General features: G+C 35.3%; 1 protein-coding gene across 5 annotated transcripts in view; it reads left to right on the forward strand.

The window, feature by feature from the left end:
- Positions 1-22,267, forward strand: part of DGKB (diacylglycerol kinase beta) — a 364,064-nt gene that overhangs the window by 140,687 nt on the left and 201,110 nt on the right. For all 5 annotated transcript variants that reach the window (XM_075746081.1, XM_075746082.1, XM_075746083.1 and 2 more), the window contains 4 exons: positions 1,604-1,678; positions 13,628-13,713; positions 15,412-15,501; positions 18,005-18,165. In XM_075746081.1, coding sequence (XP_075602196.1) covers positions 1,604-1,678; positions 13,628-13,713; positions 15,412-15,501; positions 18,005-18,165 — 412 coding nt within the window. The remainder of the gene's footprint in view (positions 1-1,603; positions 1,679-13,627; positions 13,714-15,411; positions 15,502-18,004; positions 18,166-22,267) is intronic.

The following is a 22,267-nucleotide window of genomic DNA, read 5'->3' on the forward strand; positions in this document are numbered from 1 at the left end:
AGCTACACAAATTAAATTAGCTGCACCTTTAACCAGGTTAAATCCTATATGTCAGTGAGAAGCAATTTACACATACTAATTAGAAAATTAAAAATAGGATTCTTTTACATTGGTCAGATGCTGCAAATGAAATGGAAATACACTGTGTTGTAAATCCACTGTCAAATGTCTGATTTAGTCGTCGTCACAACCATTGACAATGATGTGTGCGTGCTTGCAAAGTGAAACCAGTCATTTCACATTGACTTTTCTGTCAGGAATGGCATCAGGAATAGATTGTGTGAGTATGTTTGAATACAATGCTTTATGAAGAAGCTGATATCACTAAATAATTGAGAAGTTAAGAAAATGTTCCAATTTGGCAATTTTAGAGATAATTATAAATTTGTTTGTATTCAGTATTCTTACACCTTTGTCTTCCACCTAGCCTGATAAATTATGCATTACTATTAAGGAAAGAAAAAAAAAATCATCAATGTGCACATAGATTGTGTCTAGACAGTTTTATTTTGCTGAATTTGAAAACGTGGACATTTTAACCTAAAATTCAGCTCTGATTATGCTTCTATTTTATTTGAGGCAGTAAAGAGAAAGGAAGAGAAATTTCAGTGGAAAAAGGAATGCTTTCTTAAAAACATTAAAATATTAATTAACTTAAGGACATAAACATTAAAATTAAAAGCAAGAAATAGGGGTTTATAATTTAAACTATTGTCATAGGTCCCAAATATGTATTGGGAGCTCCAGCTCCTTCATGTACTTTTTTGTTTCTACGTAAGTGAAGCGGCTACCACGTTATAGTCAATGTAGGAAATTACATTTCTAATATTTGTAATGAAGAAACAAAATGTTTGTCGTACTTCTAGGACAGGTAACCTCCAATTGATAAAGTTACAGTTTTTGCAATATTCTGCCATTTAAAGAAATATTTGCTGGGGGTGGGACAGCAAGTGGGATCCCTTATGTGGCAGGACAATGCTTTTCTTGCTGTATGAATCAATGGCTTCCTATTAATCAGATAATTTAAAAATACGTGTAATTTAAGTAAAACAATGGGTTTGAATCTTTTTCGTTTTCTTCCCATTCAAAAATAATCCAAAGGAGATGTAGTTGACAATAGATTTGCTTTCTCAGAATGTTCAACCTATGGGGATGCTTTTGGTAGGTGGCAAAGCAAATTTGCTTTTGCAATTAATTATACTTGTAATTTTGTGTTAGCAATAAATTTCAGGAATAAATCTCTCCTTTACCATGGAGTTACTTTAATAGAAACCAACATGCTCTTCGAAATGCTTTTTTTATTCACCTTTTCTTGTATCATCATACCTCCTTACCCAACTTTTTTTTTTTTCTGTCTATATACAGAGTTTGAATTGTAGGTAGCTTTGTAGCACTTCTGTCTCAATTTTATGCCCACAATACACTGTATGTATGAAATATAATTGCTGTGTTCAAATATGTGATTTTTTTTTGTATAAATGAGATCCTGCAATTCAAATAATTATAGTATGTGTTAACTTCTTTAATTCTTTCACTAGTAGCTTTAAAAAAAAATCCAAACATGCAAGTAAATATTTTGCCCTTGTCTCTTTTACCTCTTCAGAATTTATAGAAAATTTCAGTACCTTTTAAATCCTCGTCAAGTTTATAGTCTTTCTGGAAATGGACCGATGCCAGGGTAAGTCACAGTTAATATTATTACCAGGAACTCATTTAATAAAATGCTAGATAATCAAATGAACAGACTGAGGCACATATAGCATGTTTGGAATGTATCAACACAGCAGACCTCTGAATGGCTGCAGAAATTTACAGATGTTATTTGTTTACATGTACAAATGAAACTATGTATCAGATGTTTCACTGATAACCTTGCAGTACTCTGTAAGAACATTGTGATAAATTTCGTTCTGTTTGCAGCTTTTACTGCTATATCAGCAACCTGAGTTCATGTGGGGGTTACTTTAGTTACAAAAACCAAGCAGCCTCAAAGACTGACCTGCAGGACATACATACATTTCTTTTACCTAAACACATCTGTGTGCATACATATGTGTCTGTGTAATTATATATATAGGGTACATATATATATATAGTCTTATGGATGTCAGATGTTTCAAATTACAGTGGCTGCACATCGCTTATCAGTTCCATAATCTTGGGGATGTAGTGGGCAGAAAATGACCAGACAGGCTAGATTATACTGGAGAGGATTTTTACAGGGACTGAAGTGTTGCCTGAACCAGGTAGCGTTGCAGTCACTCGCCTAACATGCACCTTCCATGGTTCTTCCTATTTTGCATTCTTGTGAAGACAGGAGAATTGCAGTATATCAAATACCAACTTTTGCCACCTGCAAATTGCTGCTTCTTTTTGAGTAGTGAGTACTTTAACAGACAGACCAGCACTGAACATCTGGTCTGTGTATCATTTTGTATGTATTGGATATTATTTAGTTACGTCACTGATACATGAAATTTTACATCAGTGAGAAGAGTTGCACAAGGTTATTAGGAGATATATGTTCACTGACATGAAGTGTATGCTGTTGTTTAAATTTTTATTTTTTTTTAAATCTTGGGAGTTTATATTTGTTTAGGTTTTGGGTTTTTTTTCTTTTAAGTTGGAGGAAAAGACGATGAAGGTGGAAATGTACATGGTTTGTGCTTTGCGAAGATATATTTCAGTTGTCACAGATATATTACTGGAAAGAGTATACTCTGACAGTTTCTGCTGGTACTGCTGGTTTTAAGGGCAAAATTACAGGAAACTAGTCTTTCTTGAAACCATTCTGCATTAGCTGTCCATTCATTTATTGTGTTAGACTTGGGATGTGTATAGCATTGATGAAAGTGAAAAGCAGATCAGGCCTAATCCTCTTTGAAATTAAGATTCTCAGGATATGTTTCACTACAGTGTGGCTAATGTGCAACCTGCAGAATGGTGCAAAACCTGCTCGTAAAATGGAAATAATGACATGCATGTTTTCTTTCATGCCAGTCATTTTATCCTGTGCCTGAATGCTAGGGCTGTTTTATTTCTCAAATGGCATTTGTTGTTTGTGTTTTGTTATGCTAGTCTTGACACATATGGAAAACTTAAGTAATCTTAGTCCAAAGAGTAAGTAGACTAGAAAAATTGCAGAAACTTATTTCAGGAATTTATAAGAAATTTTAACTGAGACAAAACTAGTAACCAATATTATTTTTTTTTGTACAGTATTATAGGAACACCATACTAGAGATTGACATGGCAACTTTTAAAACAACTGAAATATTTTTGTTCAAATTAATTTTATTTCATTTAACCTTTTTTAAAAAAAATCAAACTAAAAAAAAATCAAACCCCACTTACTGACTGCATTTCTGTCTATAACTGACTTCTGGTTTTCATATACCTTGTGTTGTAAAGGAAAATTTATTTTAAGGCAGAAGCACAAGAGGGCAGTGTTAAGTTCAAACTGAAACCGTGCACTGAAGCGATTTAAACTTTAGTCTTTTGAACCAGGACAGTGTTTTTTTAGGAAATATTTTCGATTTCTCTTCCTTTTAGGAATCAAAATAGTTTTACTTCAGAGTCACTTTGAAGAAATTTCTAATTAATTTTAAACAGACAGTGAATTTTATTAACCTTGTTTTGGTGTTTTTTTAATTCATTCCACAGAAATGAATAATCCTAAATTTCCAGTTTATCTCCTGCCATCACTTCTTGCCACTGGTGGTACTATGTAGGCTGCACATAATTTGTCCCTTAAGCAAGCAGTTGAATAAACTCTGTATTTCACTTGCCAGTCCTTGTTTCCCTTTCCATGAGGGCTGGATTGCCTAAGAAAAGCTACCCATCCATCCACTCACTCATCCATCTCTATAATGCCAGTTATACTGGATTGTCAATCAAAATGTTACATTTATTTAATATTGTCATATGTGTCATTTAGATTGAAATGGAACAGAGTGGGGGATTGTACAGCACAGAGAAAAACAAAAGTGTATTCTTTGCGCCAATTACTGTTGAGTGGAAAGGGATAAACATAATGTGTATTTATTTTAAAGCATTTATGATTATTGTAATATATTTTAATTGAGTCTATTTTGAGATTTTTTTTCTTTTGAATATTAATTTCAGATGTGTTCAGTCAACCTATAGAATGTTTATTATATTAGGGTAGAATTTGCATGGTTTTGGTAGAGCTAAACTGTCTGCTTTACCCCACAAGTTAATGTTTGTTTTTTACTTATGGTCGTACTTTTCTGACGGGCTGCTGTCATCAGTCAAGAAGATAACATTTGCAAGTTTTCTAACTTGAGTTCTAAATGTCTGTGGTTACCATGAATTTATATTTCCAGTTCATTTGTGTTAAAAATCTAAGTATCTCCTGTCTAGGTAACAGAGAAATACAAGAGAACTAGGAGACCAGTAAAATCCTAAATCTCAGGGGGACTGTGAAATAGCTTTATTTTTTTTGAAAAAGTCAACAGCTCAATCACTAGCTCTTTGGAGAACCATGTTCTTGCACAGAAATGTGTTGAAATAAAGGGCTTCTTAGCAGAACTGAGCTGTAACAGAGATAAAAAAATCTTTGTTCAGAGAAAGAAGGGCCACTAGTGAAGTCCCATATTTTAATTTCCTTGAAATCTGGAAATAATTCCTTCCATTTTCCCTTTCAATCCTGTCCCTTAAAAACAACAAAAACTACAAACAAACAAACAAACCCAACAAAAAACTACACACACAAAAAACCCCAAACACCTTTCATAATATCAGTTATTGTGCATTTTTTTCTATAAACATGCTGGCATGTAGTAGGTCAACAGGAAAATATTTTGAAGAAGTTGATGATGAATTTTAATATTGCTATCTGAATGCGCAGTTACTCAAATGGATGTGTCACCTACTTTCATAATAGATGGGATGGTACTTGGAGAACTGCAGGGACAGCAACAAAGACATTTCTTGTAGCCTCTTAGCATGCCTAAGCTAAGGTTTTCAGAGCTGTTTATGTCAAGACTCATGTACGTAATGTATATAGAAATATGTACATGATGCAAATAAATTGCACGGCAGCCAACTCTCTGACATTGATTCCTTTCCAACAATGGGAACTGACCTGCTGCGAGGGTTGAAAATCAGGGAGCTCTCAGCCAAAGGGCAACAGTACACTTTAAACACTAGTATAATAATTAGTGATTTAGACAGTCTTTATTTGGGAGTAGAGAGATACGGGTGAGCTGGAGGAACCCCGTAAACTCTGCAGCTGAACACAGGCATAAAAGGTACTCCGCAGTTACAGACTGCCACAGTTAACAAAGTGACATGAAAATTGCCAGGCTGATGCATTGTGTAATTTGTGCCTAGCACCTGTGTTTTTAGCCTTGAAAAGAGTTTCCCTGTTTGGTTGTTATATCTCCTTAGGAGTCTTCTACTTCTGACAACAACTGTTATTGTGGATTTAATGATCTTGAAGAATCTGAAATTCAGTTATTGTTCACCTCACAGAGAGGTAAATAATGGCTGGATGAATAGCAGTCGAGCCACAGACCCCCATGACTCTGTAGAGAGGTCACCGTTTCACAAAGGCTTTGTCCCTCTGAAAAGGCTCCTGTTCCCTTAAGTCTATTATTTAACATGTCTAATTTATGTTATTTTTATACTCTATAATAGAAATTATATCCACAAAAGTTGTATTTCTTTGTAAGTCTCTTAAGCATTTAATTTGGAGAGCACATATTTTTAAAATTCTATCCGCAGGTTTACCTCAACGGGCCTTTTTAAATCTTAAATTCTGTCCACTTTAAAAGGTGCCCAAGACAGCCAAACTGAATCCCTTCAACTTACTCTGTAATTTAGTTGGGAATCTACAGCACCTGGGCCTTTATAACTTCACAAAGCAATGGGCCTATTTTGAAAATTACACTGTTTTTCCTGATTATTGGAATTGATTGCTAGAGCATTTCTTTGCTGTTGGATATTTGGAATATACAGAGTGTTCTGGGAAGACATAGACACCAAGAATATTTTTAGAAGATAATAACTGCATAGTTATTTTCTCCTGAACAAAACCTTGAACGTGGTCCATAGTACTTGGGAAGAAATACATTTTTGCCAAAGAATGGCAAAGCAAGCCATAGTGTGTTGGTTGTATTCTAATGATTAAAGTTATAATCAGTAGTACATAAACTGAGTAAGTCTTCACATGTGAAACTTAAACCTTCGGTTTAGAGATGTTTTAAACAGCTGATTAACAATATTTCTACTTGTATGACATCCGTAGTGGTTGCTGCATACGTAGCACAATCTTTAAATATTGTAAATATTATCAATTGCCACTTCTATCTCAGTCTAGACTTCCAAAGATGTGAACCAGATTTATTCACCTTTCTGTTAACCACTGTAATTGTTCAGTAGTGAGTTTGCCACACCATTACAGCCCTTGTTTGAAATATTTTTTAAAAGCCTCTGCCACATCCTTTAGCCTACTTATTAGTTTGCTTTTCTCTCCTCGCATTCTTGAACTGGTTCTCTTTTGTCAGTCACCCCAAAATAAGCTTTTGACTATCACAGTTTACGTTACTTCTGACCGTATGTGTCGTGGTTTAACCCCAGCCAGCATCTAAGCCTCACACACCACTTGCTCACTCCCCACCCCCCCGGTGGGATGGGGGAGAGAATCAGAAGGGTAAAAGTGAGAAAACTCGTGAGTTGAGATGAGATCAGTTTAATAATAATAATAATGAATTGTAATGAAAAGGAAAATAGCAAAAAGAGAGGGAAATAAAACTCAAGACAAATGAGTGATGCAAACAAAAAACAACTGCTCACCACCTGCTGACCGATGGACAGCTGGTCCCTGAGCAGTGATCCAACCCCTGGCCAACTCCCCCCAGGACTGTATGCTGAGCCTGGCATCGTATGGTATGGAATATCCCTTTGGGCAGTTCAGGTCAGCTGTCCTGGCCATACCCCTCCCCGCTTCTCGTGCACCCTTCTGCAGGGCATAAGCACTTGACTTAGTGTAAGCACTACTTAGCAGCAGCTAAAACGTGTTATCAACATTATTCTCAGACTAAATCCAAAACACAGCACTGTAAAGCTACTACGTAGAAAATTAACTCTATCCCAGCTGAAAGCAGGACAGTATGACATCCAGCATCTTTCCTCCACCCACTACCCAGCATATATTGATTCACTTTTTCCACAAATGGTTCTGTATTTCTTCTTCTGACTGGCATCTCTCTCTCCCAAATCTGCAAGACTGCTATCCATCTTGTATTATGCAGAAAAAGCAAAATAAAGGGGCTGTTTACAAGGGGATGTAGTGATAGGACAAAAGGTAATGGCCTTAAGCTGAAGGAAGGTAGATTTACATTAAATGTTAGGAAAAAAATCTTCACTATGAGGGTGGTGAGGCACTGGAACAGGTTGCCCAGAGAAGCTGTGGATGCCCCCTCCCTGGAAGTGTTCAAGGCCAGGTTGGATGGGGCTTTGGGCAACCTGGTCTAGTGGAGGGTGTCCCTGCCCATGGCGGGGGGGGTTGGAACTAGATGATCTTTAAGGTCCCTTCCAACTCAAACCATTCTATGATTCTATTCTAAGATTATATGATTCAATGATTCTTGCAGGGATCATAGGTTTGACACTATCATTATTGTTCAATATCTGTATCAGAATTATTTGGGTCCATCTACTGACTATAATGTTATAATGTAGAAATAGGTTGGTATAACTCTTAAGCAACAGTTAAGAAAAACCTAAGTTTTGGTTGGATGGGGCTTTGAGTAACCTCATTTAGTGAAAAATGTTCCTCTCCATGGCAGGGGACTTGGACCAGATTATCTTTAAAGGTACCTTCCAACCCTCAAAGCCCCATCCGTTCTATGATTCTGTGATGGGCCAATGTTTCCAGTGTTGGGTACCTGACTATAAAATGTCACCTATATTTATGGAGTTCCTCAATATTCCTTGTGTTCACACACTGAAGGACTGGGAACTTGTTTTTCTAAATGTGCCATCGTGGTTTATAGCAAGCCTGTGATTTGAAATTGGCAGCCACTTTTGTATTTAGGAAGTATGAACTGGAAACAATATTTTCAGCTGCAATATAGGCATCTACCAGTTAACTTTTGCACATTAAAATGCCATTCCAGGACAGGAATGTATTGCCCCATGCAATGATAAACTGGATTTATTGAAACTGGTTTTTTTATTAGAATGATTTACTGTCACATGAATAGTGTCATTGCAGTATACAGAAGACTGTAACTGAGAGTTGTAATGAGGTTAAAGTGTGTATGTTGTCCAGTTACATTGCCAGCTCAGTTTGGCAGTCTAGAAGAGGAAAAACTCTTTTTAGTTTTCATTCATATACTCAAGTAAATAACCATTTGTCAGGGGTTGTGTTTGCTTTGTTTGATAAAATGACAATGATATGGTCATTACAATAAAGGAGTAAGCATTGCAACAATGCAATTGCTTTTGTCTTTCAACTTGATATTTTCCTCTGGGCAGTTGGTTTAAGAAAAATCAGTGGTGAGTTGAACATCTAAATTAGTGAAATTACTAGATTAAACCCAGCATTGTGAATTCACAAGTTTCTAAGTTATAGGGTTCACCTAGAAGTGTGAGATATCTATCAGATTGATCCGTTGTTAACATAAATCTGATAATGCAGGTTTAGCAGGCTCTAATTTGCTTTGAGATGATGATATTTAGGGTGAACATTTATCTTTCATTCACACACAGCTTAAGTTCTATTCCAATATGCGAATGTCATACTGGTTCACTTGTAATTACCAACCTGATAAGTTACGGATGCTATTCAAGAAAATTTTGATGATTTTACTGTATTTGATTTATACCACACTTTATGAAAAATAAATATTTGTTGAATTTAATGAATTTACATATTCATTGGTTGAATATTATTGTCTCAATACCTTTAAGGCCAGCTTGCTTTACTACTGTGAATGTAGAAGTTTTGAAATAGAAGTCATAACAAATAACTTTATGATATACAAAGAAACTTATTAACAATGCAGAACTTCTGAAGTCCTATCTCTGTCTTGCAGCTGATTACAATTAGACGCAAGTATTGTAATTGGCAAAGTTCATGTACTCTGTGTAGTAATATTGGCTGAGAAGCTATGAGACAAAAGTATTTACAAATTTTACTGATCGTCTATTTCTAAATTATTCTCCTTCTCCAAAATCTGAATCCAAATTACTCAGGGGTAATTGTAAAAGCAGCTCAGTAAAAACACGGGTTTAAGCCACCAGACCTGAAGTAGCTCTAACCCCAATTTGAGTATTTAAGAGAAAATTTCTCTAATGTAGGCAGATACTAAGTTCTGTTCCCTTTTTTTGCACTTTGATCTTCTTTGCAGTGGAAAACCTTACCAAGTTAAATAGTATTTTTATATCCACTGATAATTTGCAGCTTTCTTTACATTTAGCTGATATCTCTCCTGAGATACTAGTATCAGTGGATTATTCTTTGCTTGGGCTATTGACAGTTTTAATTTTTGCTTCCACTGTGAGTGAAGAAGACTGGCTGAACAATTTCACACAGCGCTGCTGTTATGCCACCTCGTGTGGCTGAGCACCCCAAGTCTCTGCAGAGTGCACTGCTTCTGGGTATGAGAAAGTCATGTGGAGGTATCTAAATGGAAAGCATTGCAACTTATGTTTTAAAATAGGTTTACTGTGAGTGGGACAGGATTTTCTAAAACAATTCTGTAAGTATAAGGGGGTGTGGGGGTGTGGGTGTGTCTCTTATATGTGCATAAATCAATTAAATACATGATTCAACAGCAAATAGTTAAGTCCTCTAGTACTGGTACTTTATTAATAAATAGTTTCTCTGTATTCACATGGATTTGATGAGATTATTATGAAAAACTGAATTAGGGTAGTATAGGTAGCTGAAACAGTTGCTATCTGTGAAGTGCAAATTACTAATTTACCAGCAGAAACTCAATAATTGCCTATGTGCGTGATCCTTGTGTCTGGCAAAATAAAATAAAAATAGGCTGGTATCAAACACCTTCAGTGATTTAAATTTATTTGTTTTACTTCCAGCAGATAGGAAACTGGATTAGGCAAGACTAAAACAGATGGATTTACAAGGGAGCTATTGAGCTGAAGATATCAATTGATAGGTTTTACAGCTCAGTCTGAGGACTACGCCCATTTACTATGTTAAATATTGACCATGGGCTAAGAACTATGTGTATACAATGTAAAAAATTGGGAGATATTCTAAAAAAAAAAAAAAAAAAAGGAAGCTGCAGTTTAATGAATCATAGAAAGGTTTGGGTTGGAAGAGACCTCAAAGATCATCTAGTTCCAACCCCCCTGCCATGGGCAGGGACACCCTCCACTAGACCAGGTTGCCCAAAGCCCCATCCAACCTGGCCTTGAACACTTCCAGGGAGGGGGCATCCACAGCTTCTCTGGGCAACCTGTTCCAGTGCCTCAGCATTCTAACAGTAAAGAATTTCTTTCTAACATCTAATCTAAATCGATCCTCCTTCAGCTTAAATATGCTCAAAATTAACCTTCTTCACCTTCAGACTGGAAAGGTCGACCATTTATTGTTTTCTGCATACAATCATCAGGCAAGAATTAGATGATCTTGTCAATTTTGATGATAGAAATACATTAGTGGCAATATTTTTCTTCATTGAAAAAAATTACTGAAATAATGTGTTGTATTAAATGATTCTGTGTGAATCATAGTACAAATTAATTCGATACAACTAAAATACATGTTTTGATGTTTCTGATTTACCTGTTTCTTGTATCCTATTTAATTTCTGTCAAGATTATTGACATAATTTCTGTGAAAGTTACTGATATAGTGGACATTTGTCCTTTGTACTTAATGTCATACTTGTTGTATTGTGCTATATAAAGAGTAATCATAATAATAATATTTTTCTAAAAAAGTAGAGATAAAATTTTTGAGGAAGAGACCCCTTCTAAGTACTGTTTTATATTTTTATGCTATTTTGTGTTTATTCTATATACCTAGAGTTCTTGTACAATTGTACAAATCAGTTCAAGAAAATAGGACTAAATCTTCTATTCTGGTCCTTTACCTTAGTCTAACAGTGAACAAAGCCTTTACGATGACTTCCGTTTTTTTGAAACCTTATAAACAGAAAACCATGTTCTCTTCCCAACTCTTAACGTAGACTGCACATTCTAATTCAATGAATGAGATTTATTTACATATATAATTATATAACAATTTAATTTTATAAATTAATTAGATTTTATAAATATTTATATTTGTTATAGTTGTATACACTATTTATATATGCAAATATACTATGTAAGATATAGTTTATGGGTTTTATGTATTATATATTTATATAATGTATGTATCATTTTTATATTTAAATTTACAAAAAGTGATGTGAACTTCATGTTGTACTATGAAATTGTTTGGAAAATTCACTATGAATATAAAATGCTCTAGGGGAAGTATGAATGAATCTTATTGAGATTTTTTTTGACAATATGGTTTTGTCAGGTTCTTCAATCCCCCACTTTCTTGGGAAGTTATACTTTTTTGATGAAGATTAAATATACAGTCAAAACAAAAAGAATGTTTGATAGCCATATGGTGATGATACTTGTTTATAAAAAGGGAGATGGAGGTTTAGCTCTATGTTCTGCCTATCTGGATTAACACTGGCATTAACTCTGTACTTTTGATGTTGGTTTTTTGATTTGTTTGTTTATTTGTTTTTCCCAGACTTTCTTTTTCACATGTGTTACATGTGGTAGAAAATGCTTATATGTTTATAAAAGTTAGTACCCTGCCATCACCTCTGGGCTATAATTTGATTTTAAATTAATCTGAAATACCCTCAGTACTGGAAGCAATACAATTAGAACTGCTAACTTTCTACAGACCCAACACACTGGGTCCAAGTGGGAATGCTGGTGATGGGAGGCAGTTGTCTCTTCGCTAGGTCTCATGAAGTGACAGATGCTCACCTGTGGGCCAGGGCATATCTCAGTGCCCGCTCTCACAGTGGTAGGATGTGACTTCCAGCAGAGGGTATTTCAGCACATCTGCTTATTGGAAGATGGGTTCCCCAAGTGTACCTGGTCAGATTTGGCACATGACATTTTGGATCAGAAGAGATCCTATAGCACTTGTCCTGCAGATGTGTGAAGTAGAACATGAGGTGAGAAGGGCGAAGCAGGGTTTGGTACAGGAGGAGTAAGCATCCTTCAGACGTTGAACTTGACACTTGAAAGTGACTAAGAGCTTTTATGAGCAGAGAAAATTAGCGGGAGTGGGACAGCAATGTGATGGGCTTAATTCTGTGTAGGTTTGCTAACCTTGAAATTCTGGACTAAAACTAATAGAACAAGAAGTTGTCCTGTCATCTTCTACATCTTAAATAACATTTTATGACCATTGTGCTTTCCATTTCCTTCTCCCATACTCGTTCTTTTAGTCTTGTAGTTTTTCATGTGTTATCGATTTATTAAGAAGCCTAAAATAATTTTTAAACTTTCTAGGGACAGGAACACCATTCTCTGTGCAGTGCTAAAGTTTCATATGGGAAATAGCTTGAATTAAACACTTGCAAGTTATGGTGTATATTTATTTGTATTTAAGAATCTAGGTACAATATACTAATTGTGCATTTATTAGGAGATTGCAAACTGGAAATCAGACCTGGTCACTGGCATATATAAAATATGGATTTAGGTGTCTGTGACACTAATGAATAGAATATATATGAATGTACATACACACACACACATATATATATAAAATAATTCAGCAAAATTACTGGAATGTTTTTGTCTAGTCACAATTTATGTGTAAGGACTAATTTCAGTATGTGTCAAAAGCTATCCTGAAAAGATGCTTTCAAATTTAAAATATTGCAAGTTAGAATTGTTTTAATATATCCTCACTTTTCAGCATTATGGAACATTGGTATTGAATGAAGTGGATGATGAGGTGGTAATACTGTCCAGCACTCAATAGATATGGAAGCAGAAATAGCCAGGCAAATATTACCAAAGATATTTCACTTTTAAAATACGGTTTGTAGGATGATGGAATGAGCATATTCGATCTGATGCTTACTCATTTTGTATTAAACCATGGTGCAAAGCTGTTTTTATCAACCACAAAATGCTCAGCTTATTACGTATTAGTGTGCTGTTTTCATATCCTTTTATAGCCAGCACCTCACAAGGAAATGTTGTGGCTGATACATTTAGCCACCTTAGACTTTTCTGTCTTGAGAGACCACATATCCATTTATAAGTAGGTAACAGAGAATGTTTTCTGACAATAGTTTCAGACAAGATTTGAACTGAGACAAAGATTTGGATTATCCATTGAGTCCATGCTATTTCTAGTATTAATGTACCATAAGAACCCTTGAACTAATAATTTCATATTAAATTTTTCAGATAATACAAGGTTGGATTGCATTTGTCTAAAAAAATGAATACATGAGCAGGGGTAATTATTTTTCAAGTGTTCACTTGCCATTTACTAGTAAATGAAATGTCTTAAGCCATAAAATATTTGTATAATGCACAATGCATTTATGATTATTAAATAGATATCTTCATTTACTGTTTTTAGGTTAAATTTTTTCCGAGATGTTCCTGAGTTCAGAGTACTAGCATGTGGTGGAGATGGAACAGTAGGCTGGATTTTGGATTGCATAGGTAATCAATAGTGTTTACATAGTTTTGCTTGACTCATGTTTTTCATTTTACTGCTCTTATGTACCAAAGTACAGATACAACTATTTCAAACAAGATCTTGTTCACTGAAATTTTTGACGTTTATTCATTTGGGACATGATTATTTTTAAGGATATTCAAAATCCCTAGACAAGTGCAGTATTTGTAGTCCTCTGGATTTCCAGAAAGCAAGAAAATTGAATCAATCTATTTTAATTTCAGTTCAAAGTCTACTCCCCAAACTGAATCAAATCTAAGGTGTTTCTTTTAGTGAACAAAGTCCTTTGGCACAAGTAGTGTATATAAAGTTTAAGAAATCATCTGTTTTGAGAAATAGATACTTTCTGGTTGGATCTTTTCTTCCCTGATCTCCTGATATACAGAGAATCTTAGCTGAGAGCAAAGCAATAAGAAAAGAAAAAAAAGAAACCAACCACATGAAAAAGGAAAAAAAAAAAAACCAAAACCCTAAACTTTTTTCTCCTCAGTTTGAGACTTTTACACTTTTTTTAAATTATTATTCTATTAAATGTTAAATTCTCTTAAAGATTTGCAGTACACTGGTGGTGTAAATGCTAAGTCTTAAAGAATTGAAGAGATAAATTGATAATTGTGGATACCCCCTTCCTGGAAGTGTTCAAGGCCAAGTTGGATGGGGCTTAGTGGAGAGTGTCCTTGCCCGTGGCAGCGGGATTGGATATAGATGATCGTTAAGAGCCCTTCCAACCCAAACCATTCTATGATTCTATGATAAATAACAAGATGTCCCTGCCACATCCATTGGATATATAAACTCCTAGTGAGAATTGCTGATACTTGTGCATCATTGTATGAACACAATAGTCAATTGTTTAACTATTCTAGTATAACTTTTAAACCAGACTTGCTACTTAAATGGGGAATTTGACAAATTAAAAATTTGAGATATTATACCTTTGGGATATCTGTCCCACTTCCAGCTTTCAGAAAGGCTGTATTTCTTGGCAAGGGTTTTCCCATTGGATTTTGAACAGAGATCTTTTGGTTTGAAATGTTAGAAAAATACTGATGAAGAGTCAAAAGGCACTGTAAGTTCATACATTTCAAACTATTACTTATTAAATCCAAAATATTGCCTTAGAGACTTGACCAGATAGATCAACGCTCATTTTGAATAGCAGGTTTAATTCCAGATGGGCAAACCCCTGATGTTGGTTCTGGGGAATTCGTGGTAGTGGTGCTCATGTGTAGACACGAATCCAAGTGAATACACAGTTAAACACAAATTTGGTTACTCAGATGAAAAAGTACAAGATTACTCTAATTATTCATGCTCTTAACTATTACTCTTTTGCGTTCATAGCTGGGTATGGCAGAGCTGAGAGCAACAGAGCACATGTTCAGTCTTGGAAAGATCCTGAGCATTGTTGTTTATGAATGTTTATCACATCTATGAGTTACAAAAGTCCTTGTGATAACAATCGAGTAAATTAGGATTAAGAATTGAATATTGACTGGAGAAGGGGATGCATAATGGAGTGGCTTGGTGAAATGCTTGTTGCTGAGCAGGCAGCATAATCTCATATACAAAACATGTAGCACTGTCTTTCAATGGAACTAAACCTAACACAGTTACTGTATCAGTACCATGCAATTAGATTTTTTTGTTCCTTAGTTTTATTTTTCCTTCTTTATTCACAGAGAAAGCAAACTTGATTAAGCATCCTCCAGTTGCTATCCTGCCTCTTGGGACTGGCAATGATTTAGCAAGGTGTCTGAGATGGGGAGGAGGTAAACACAAATTAACATACAATGTATTATGTAACTAAAAGGAAAAAAATAACTTTTGCATCAGAGTCTACTCTCAACATTTGGATTTCTTTTTAGTGATGTATGTAAAGAACCTGTATCACCTTTCCTCTTTTTGGAATTAGCTGTCTGTAAATGTTATATGAACAATTTTATAGATATTAAACGTTGTAATCACTCTTCATACCTTGTTTGTAGCTTTTGCTACACCGAAAAGGCTTCAAGTTGCAATGATAGTAGTATATAGCTATATGGTCGGCTTTTTACCATCTGTATTGCAGTTATTTCTTTGATCAATACCTTATAAAGGGAGTATTCTTAAATGGATTTTAATTGGGGCTGTCCTGAAGGGGTTACTGAAAACAGCTAATAATGGGTTTGGAGTGGTTTCATTTTTTTTAATATTCATAAATATTGAATGAAAAATGTGTCTCAACCTCAGACTAGTTCCTTTGATCCACTCCTCCTCTCCTACAGAGGATTCCAGACAATAAGTGCTGTGGTGCTATTTCTCAGGAAATGAGAAGGCAAAGAATGCTGAAAGGAGAATATATGTAAAATCAAACCTTTAATACCCTTTCCATCCTTTTCTGGATGTATGGAGCCTTACTCTCCACTCCTCCTATAACTTATTTCCATTCAGGATTTGCATTACAGGATAACTTGAAGGAGACACAGAGAAGAAAGTCTTAGGCGAGACTCAGTCTCTGGTGAAAGCATGTCAGTTTATGGGCTCACAGCCAGTTCTATTTCAGGTCTCAGGTGGCTGTTTCAGTCAAGATGTTGTGTATTTGAAACTTGGCTGTTTATTTGGAACTTCTCAGCCTTTGTAAATATCTCTTCCTTCTTCTGTCTCATCATAGCAAGTTTCCTTTCCAAATGTCTGCCTTGTTACCAGATAGTCTTTAGCAAATTCTCAGTAGTTTCCATGCTATAGAACCTTTTTGTTAGCTGTAATGTTCTATCAAATAATTTGTGAGCTTCCTTTATTTTCTCTGTCATGACTGGTGATTGTTTATTCACATAGTCTTAGGAGAGAAAAGAAGAAAAACCAACCCAAAACCTAATCAAATCAGCATAGCTTCACTTTCTGAACAGTTCATAGAGTCAAGTCATAGAATAATTCAGGTTGGAAGGGATCACAGGAAGTCTAGACAAATCTTCTCTTCTAAGCAGGGTCAGCTATGAGAACATTCGATTACATTAGTCAAGACCTGTCCTTCCATTCACTTCTATTTATTTACCTTCTGTTTCGAGTGATTCCATCTGGACTAAAGTAGAAAAAGACAGTATGAAGATATTCTGTCTTTCATCATTCTTTGCCCAGTAGCTTGGTGGTAGACAATGCCACAACACAGATTTTCTGGAACTTCCATAGATGGGAGAGGAGACAGGGCTTTCAGAAACTAAATTGCTGGTGAGTGATCTCAAGGATGCAGACAAATGAAATTATGCATGCTGCTGTTATGTGATGGTTGGCAGTAACTAACAAAAATATCCTACACAACCATAAAGAAATACGTCAGCAATGAGTTTTGAGCAGGGAGGCTTTGAATGGCTTTGCTTGCTAAAACTGTTAATGACCCAGGAAGTACATATTGCTTGAATATGAAAATTTATTTCTAATTTGGAGGAGGAGTGACTCCACAAATCTTAGTTATCTGTTACAAAGTTGTTTGGTCTGAATAGTCGTCAGAGTTGATAATGTCACTGAGTAAATTCTCCACACTTTTTATACAAGCACACACACGTACTGTGTGTCGTTTAAACACTCCTGAGTACACACAAGTTTTCTACTGAGATTAATATACAGTGTAGTGAACTACTACTACTAGTGAATTACCTAAAGATGTGTGAGGGCTTCTCGGCAAGTAAGATCTCTCTACAGAGCACAATGAGGTTCATAAAGAAGTTGTTGAACGATGGAAAAATTTTAGTTCTGCTGATATGTTATTGTTTATGGATTTTGAATTTTGGATTTGTTATGCTAAACCACATTGAAACAATTGACAAAAAATAGTAGACAGCTTTTAACCTTTCAATCTCTTGTCAGATTTTAATCAGACAAATTTACCGTATGTCTTTTTTCCATAAATTTTGAAATCAAAGGGATTTAAATATTAAGAACAAGAACGTTTTGCAAATATAACCTTAACTTTTTGGATAACTCCTATAACTGCTTGGAAAATTCAAGGGATCGCCAAGTTTTGAAGATGAAATTATTTTCTCCAGTATAAATCTGATACTGAGTAGTATCTGTAGAATTAATCTAAGTTTACATTAATTTAGCTGAGTGCAGAAATCAGCTTTGTATTTGTACTGCTTTTCATGACAGGTGCTGGAAAATTGTAAATTCTTTAAACACAGTCCTGCTTTTTAGGTCTTATATGCATAGTTTTCATTTTTCCAGTCATCTAGAAAGAGAAAGAAAATAGAATTAAACTTTATTATGCTTGACTAAATAACTGTTTTCATGTTTTGCTAGGTTACGAAGGTGAGAATTTGATGAAGATCTTAAAAGACATTGAGAACAGCTCAGAGATTTTGCTGGACAGGTGGAAGTTCGAAGTAATACCCAATGACAAAGATGAGAAAGGAGACCCAGTGCCTTACAACATCATCAATAACTACTTTTCTATTGGCGTGGTAAGACTTATGCTTATCCTTAAGTGATTTTCTTTTTCTGTTTTGAATAAATATTTGCATTGCATGTCTTCAAGTGAAGAATTGTTGGCTACAGATCATTTATAATGTTATTTTGCTAGTGAAATGAATACGTAGATGACTGACAGCAATTTACATAAATTTACTTCCACACATTCAAACCTGAATTATTTTTCAGTACCTTCTACCTTCCCATCTATAAAGAAGATATTTGTGTTGTTCCTAATGGTTTATGAGCAGCCATAGCACTAAATTTAGACTGTCATTATGAAGGTCCTATAAAAATATAAAGGAAAACTAATCACTTAATAAGAACTCAAAGTAACCTTTTCCATTAGTATTCATATAATCAGAACTGTTTAAAAGAACAGTGGCATTCTTTCTTTCTTCAAGGCAGTTTTACATAATAAAGTAAAATCATATAAAAAAAACCCCACAAGTATCTTTCTGGTTCTGTCTTATGGGTATATTCACAGTTAGAATGAATTATGAGGGAAAGGGGTTTAAGAAGCTTTTCATGTCACTGCATCTCCGGCTTGTGCTTCTCTATGGTTTCCCCTTATATCTGCTATCCACGCTGCATATATGAGGGGAATTAGGCATGTCCAATCTGACTTTTCAGCCTTTTGCTTTGGATATGCTTTCAAACGCAAGCAAAAGGGGGACTGTAATGAGGTCCAAATTTCACAGATTGAATTGTTCATAAATAAGATTTTTAACTCAGACACAGATGACTTTTTTTAACACAATTAACTTGGGAACTCTAATAGCTAGTGCTGGCTATTCTGAAGTCAACTTCTTCACATACATTACATGAATATGTATATTATTTTTTTATAAAAGTCAAAATCCACTTTTACAGGTTATCTAATTCGGCAATCCAGTATTTCATAATGCTACAGAAAAGTGTTTTAATGGGAAGTACAACATACAACGTTGTAACTCCAAGGAAATTAAGGATGTGTGCTTAGTTTATCTGATTGCTGTGCTTCAGCGTCAACAAGTTTCTGCCCCAGCTTTAAGTGGTTGATGAAATTTTTACATATTAATTGCAATGCTATAATTGTGATATAGTGCCTATCAGCAACATGCAGAGACAGTCTATTGCTTAAAAACATTCCTTGGCCTCCTGTACTGTCTAGTCCTAAACACTGAAAAAACAATCAGGTCTCCCCAAGGTTAAGATATTTAAGCAATAAGAAATTATTTTTCAGGTTTTTTTGCTTGTATGGTTTGGATTTTAGCCTCTGATGTTCAAGTCAAGTGCAGAGAACAAATAGATGCAACAGAAGTAGCAGAAATTAGTGTGTAAAAGTACAAAAATGTAAAGTATATGTACCAAAACCAGTGCAAAATTAAGTTCATAAATAGGAGAGAAAGTGCAAAGGAAAATCTTTGGTTACAGGAGAAAAGTACCATGATAACAGAAAATGACCGGCACAGGGGGACGTATTCAGTGACTTTGTCAAAAGGGAGTATCGATGCCAAAGCTCACAGGTGAAGAAAGAAATGTGTTATACTAAGGAACCAAGCAATAAGTGAGAGGGAGGAGGGATGAGATTTTACACCTATATATTAATACAGTGCAATTTAAATGGTTTCTAAAATGTAGAATGTGAAGACACAGCACAGAAACAGGAAATTGAATGCCAAGCATATACTGGGACATCTGTGAATGTACTAGGCTTCAAAGAATCCTTTAGTATTTTTCAAGGGAAGAAAACCAAATTGCATTCAAGAAAAAAAATTTGAACTGAAATTATACAGTGGTCAGATCATAATACTATTAAGGACAATGTAAATTACTTGTAGAATACTGCAGGAAAATAGCGGGCTCTATCCACCAGGCTCCATGGACAACCAGAAGATTCAGTTTTCAGTTAAAAACTTTAAATTCATGAATTTAATAACACAAAACTTATGATTCTTCACATAATAGAGGTGTGAGCACCAGAAAATTATACCAGGAATGGACAATACAATATGTTGCCTTGAGAAAAGCTTCTAAAATTGTAAAATCACATTTTTGAAGGAGTAGGATCTGCCAAGTTTGTCATATGTGGAAATATATAAAACGCCTACTTCTCAATTTCATTGGTGTGAATAAGACAAAGCAAATGGGGAAAATCAGAAATTGGATTTTAGACTTGCTAAAAATGTGTAATTCATATATTAGGTAGCATTCATAATAACTTGAAAAGGCAGGCAAAACGTCTATGTAAATAGACAAAGTACTCAAACTTAGTACAACTAAAGTAAACCTAATTTCATAAAAGCAAAATTGGTTTCATTATTTGATGCCTAATACAAACTTTGGCAAGTACTGTATTGGGAAGGCAACAATTTACCACCATGTTGCACACCAGTCCATAGCTACTGATACCCAAGAACATTACTGGAGTCAAGCCTGTACCAAAAAAATGGTAGTGCCGCCTACAATGTTATATTAAGAGAAACAATGTTATATTAAAAGAAACCAAATAGATTGATATCATAAATGATGTTATTCATAGAACCATAGCAAATCATTGAGTCATCTATCCATTCCTCTCCCTAGGGTGGTGTCAGTGCCACCTGCCTAATTCTTGACAGATGTTTATCCATTTTTTTCTCTAAAAATTCCCAATAAAGGAAATTTGCCTGGGATGATCTACTGTATTACTTTGTTGTCCTTACTCTGGAAGTTCTTGTCATATCTAACCTGAACAGTCTTGGTGTAGTCTGAACCCAGGTCATTTTGTCCTGTACAGAGTGGAGAAGGAAAACAAATTATTCCATTCCTCTGTTATACTACTAATTACCTGCTAGGTGGTCTGGCAGCTCATCCCTTAGTCTTGTGTTCTATCTCCAATTTCTTCAACCTTTCCTCACAGAAAATAGATGTTTTATAGACATCTGATCATATGTGTTGCTTTTATCTATGTTCAGATAAAACATGAGAATTTAATCCAATTACTCCCTTCGGTCCATATCTCTCTGGAACCGTAGTGCTCCCAATTAGACACAATGCTGCATTTGGTGTCTTATCAGCACTGAGTGGAAAAGAGAAATTAATTCATGGCTTGCAGAAGATACCTTTATTAAGAAAAATTATCCTTCTTTAATGTTAGCATGAATTTCTTTATTCATATTTGACTTGTGATTCACTGTTAATTTCAGATACTATTCTGAAGAACCACTACTTCATATCTCATTTGGATTTTTCATAGGTGATTCTTCCTGCCTACATGCAGAAGCTTACACATAATGGAATTACACCCTCTCTTAATTTTTACTGTTTCACCAAGGCACTGTGAAAACTAATGTTAACCTACAACATATTGCACATTGCCTCATAGATTCACTCCAGATAAAGCAGTCTCTAATCCTGTATGAATAGAACCTGCTGTATGAATTTTGTAACAGAATGGCAGAAATTGTATTTGACAGCAAACAATCTCAATGTATACTTAGAAAGGCCAGGGGAGTAAAACTCAATAAAATTGTGTTTGACATAAGGCTCCTACTGCCTCAGGACCTTAATTCAGGTTGGAAGGGAGTGCAGGAAGTCATTAGTCCAATCTCCTGTTCTAAGCAGGGTCAGCAATGAGAGCAGGTGACGTTGGTCAGGGCTTTATCCAATTGGGTCTTAAAAACGTTCAAGGATGGAGATGGCACAACGTCTCTGAGCAGCCTGTTCTGGTGCTTGATTGTCCTTATGATGAAGATGTTTTTCCTTATATTCAGTGTGATTCTCTCTTGTTTCAACTTACAGTCTTTGTCTCCCATCTTCCCATTATGTGCCACTGCGAAGTGCCTGACTGTCATCTTTATAACTTCCTCATAGGTACTTGCAGGCTGCTATTAGATCTCCCTGAAGCCTTCTCCTCTAGCCTGATCCAGGTCAGCCAGCCAGTCTTTTTTTAACCTATTTTCCACCAGTCAAGACTATAATATCCCAACTTAGATACAAGAATGCTGAGGTAGACAGTGTTCAAAACCTCGCTGAAGTTGAGCATGACATGCACTGCTCTCTCCTCATCTACAAATCTAGGGGGTTTTTTAATCATAGGCAGCAATCAGAAGACAATTTACGCATTGGAAG

Source organism: Balearica regulorum, chromosome 2 (assembly GCF_011004875.1).
Source record: "Balearica regulorum gibbericeps isolate bBalReg1 chromosome 2, bBalReg1.pri, whole genome shotgun sequence".
Taxonomy (NCBI): Eukaryota; Metazoa; Chordata; class Aves; order Gruiformes; family Gruidae; genus Balearica; species Balearica regulorum.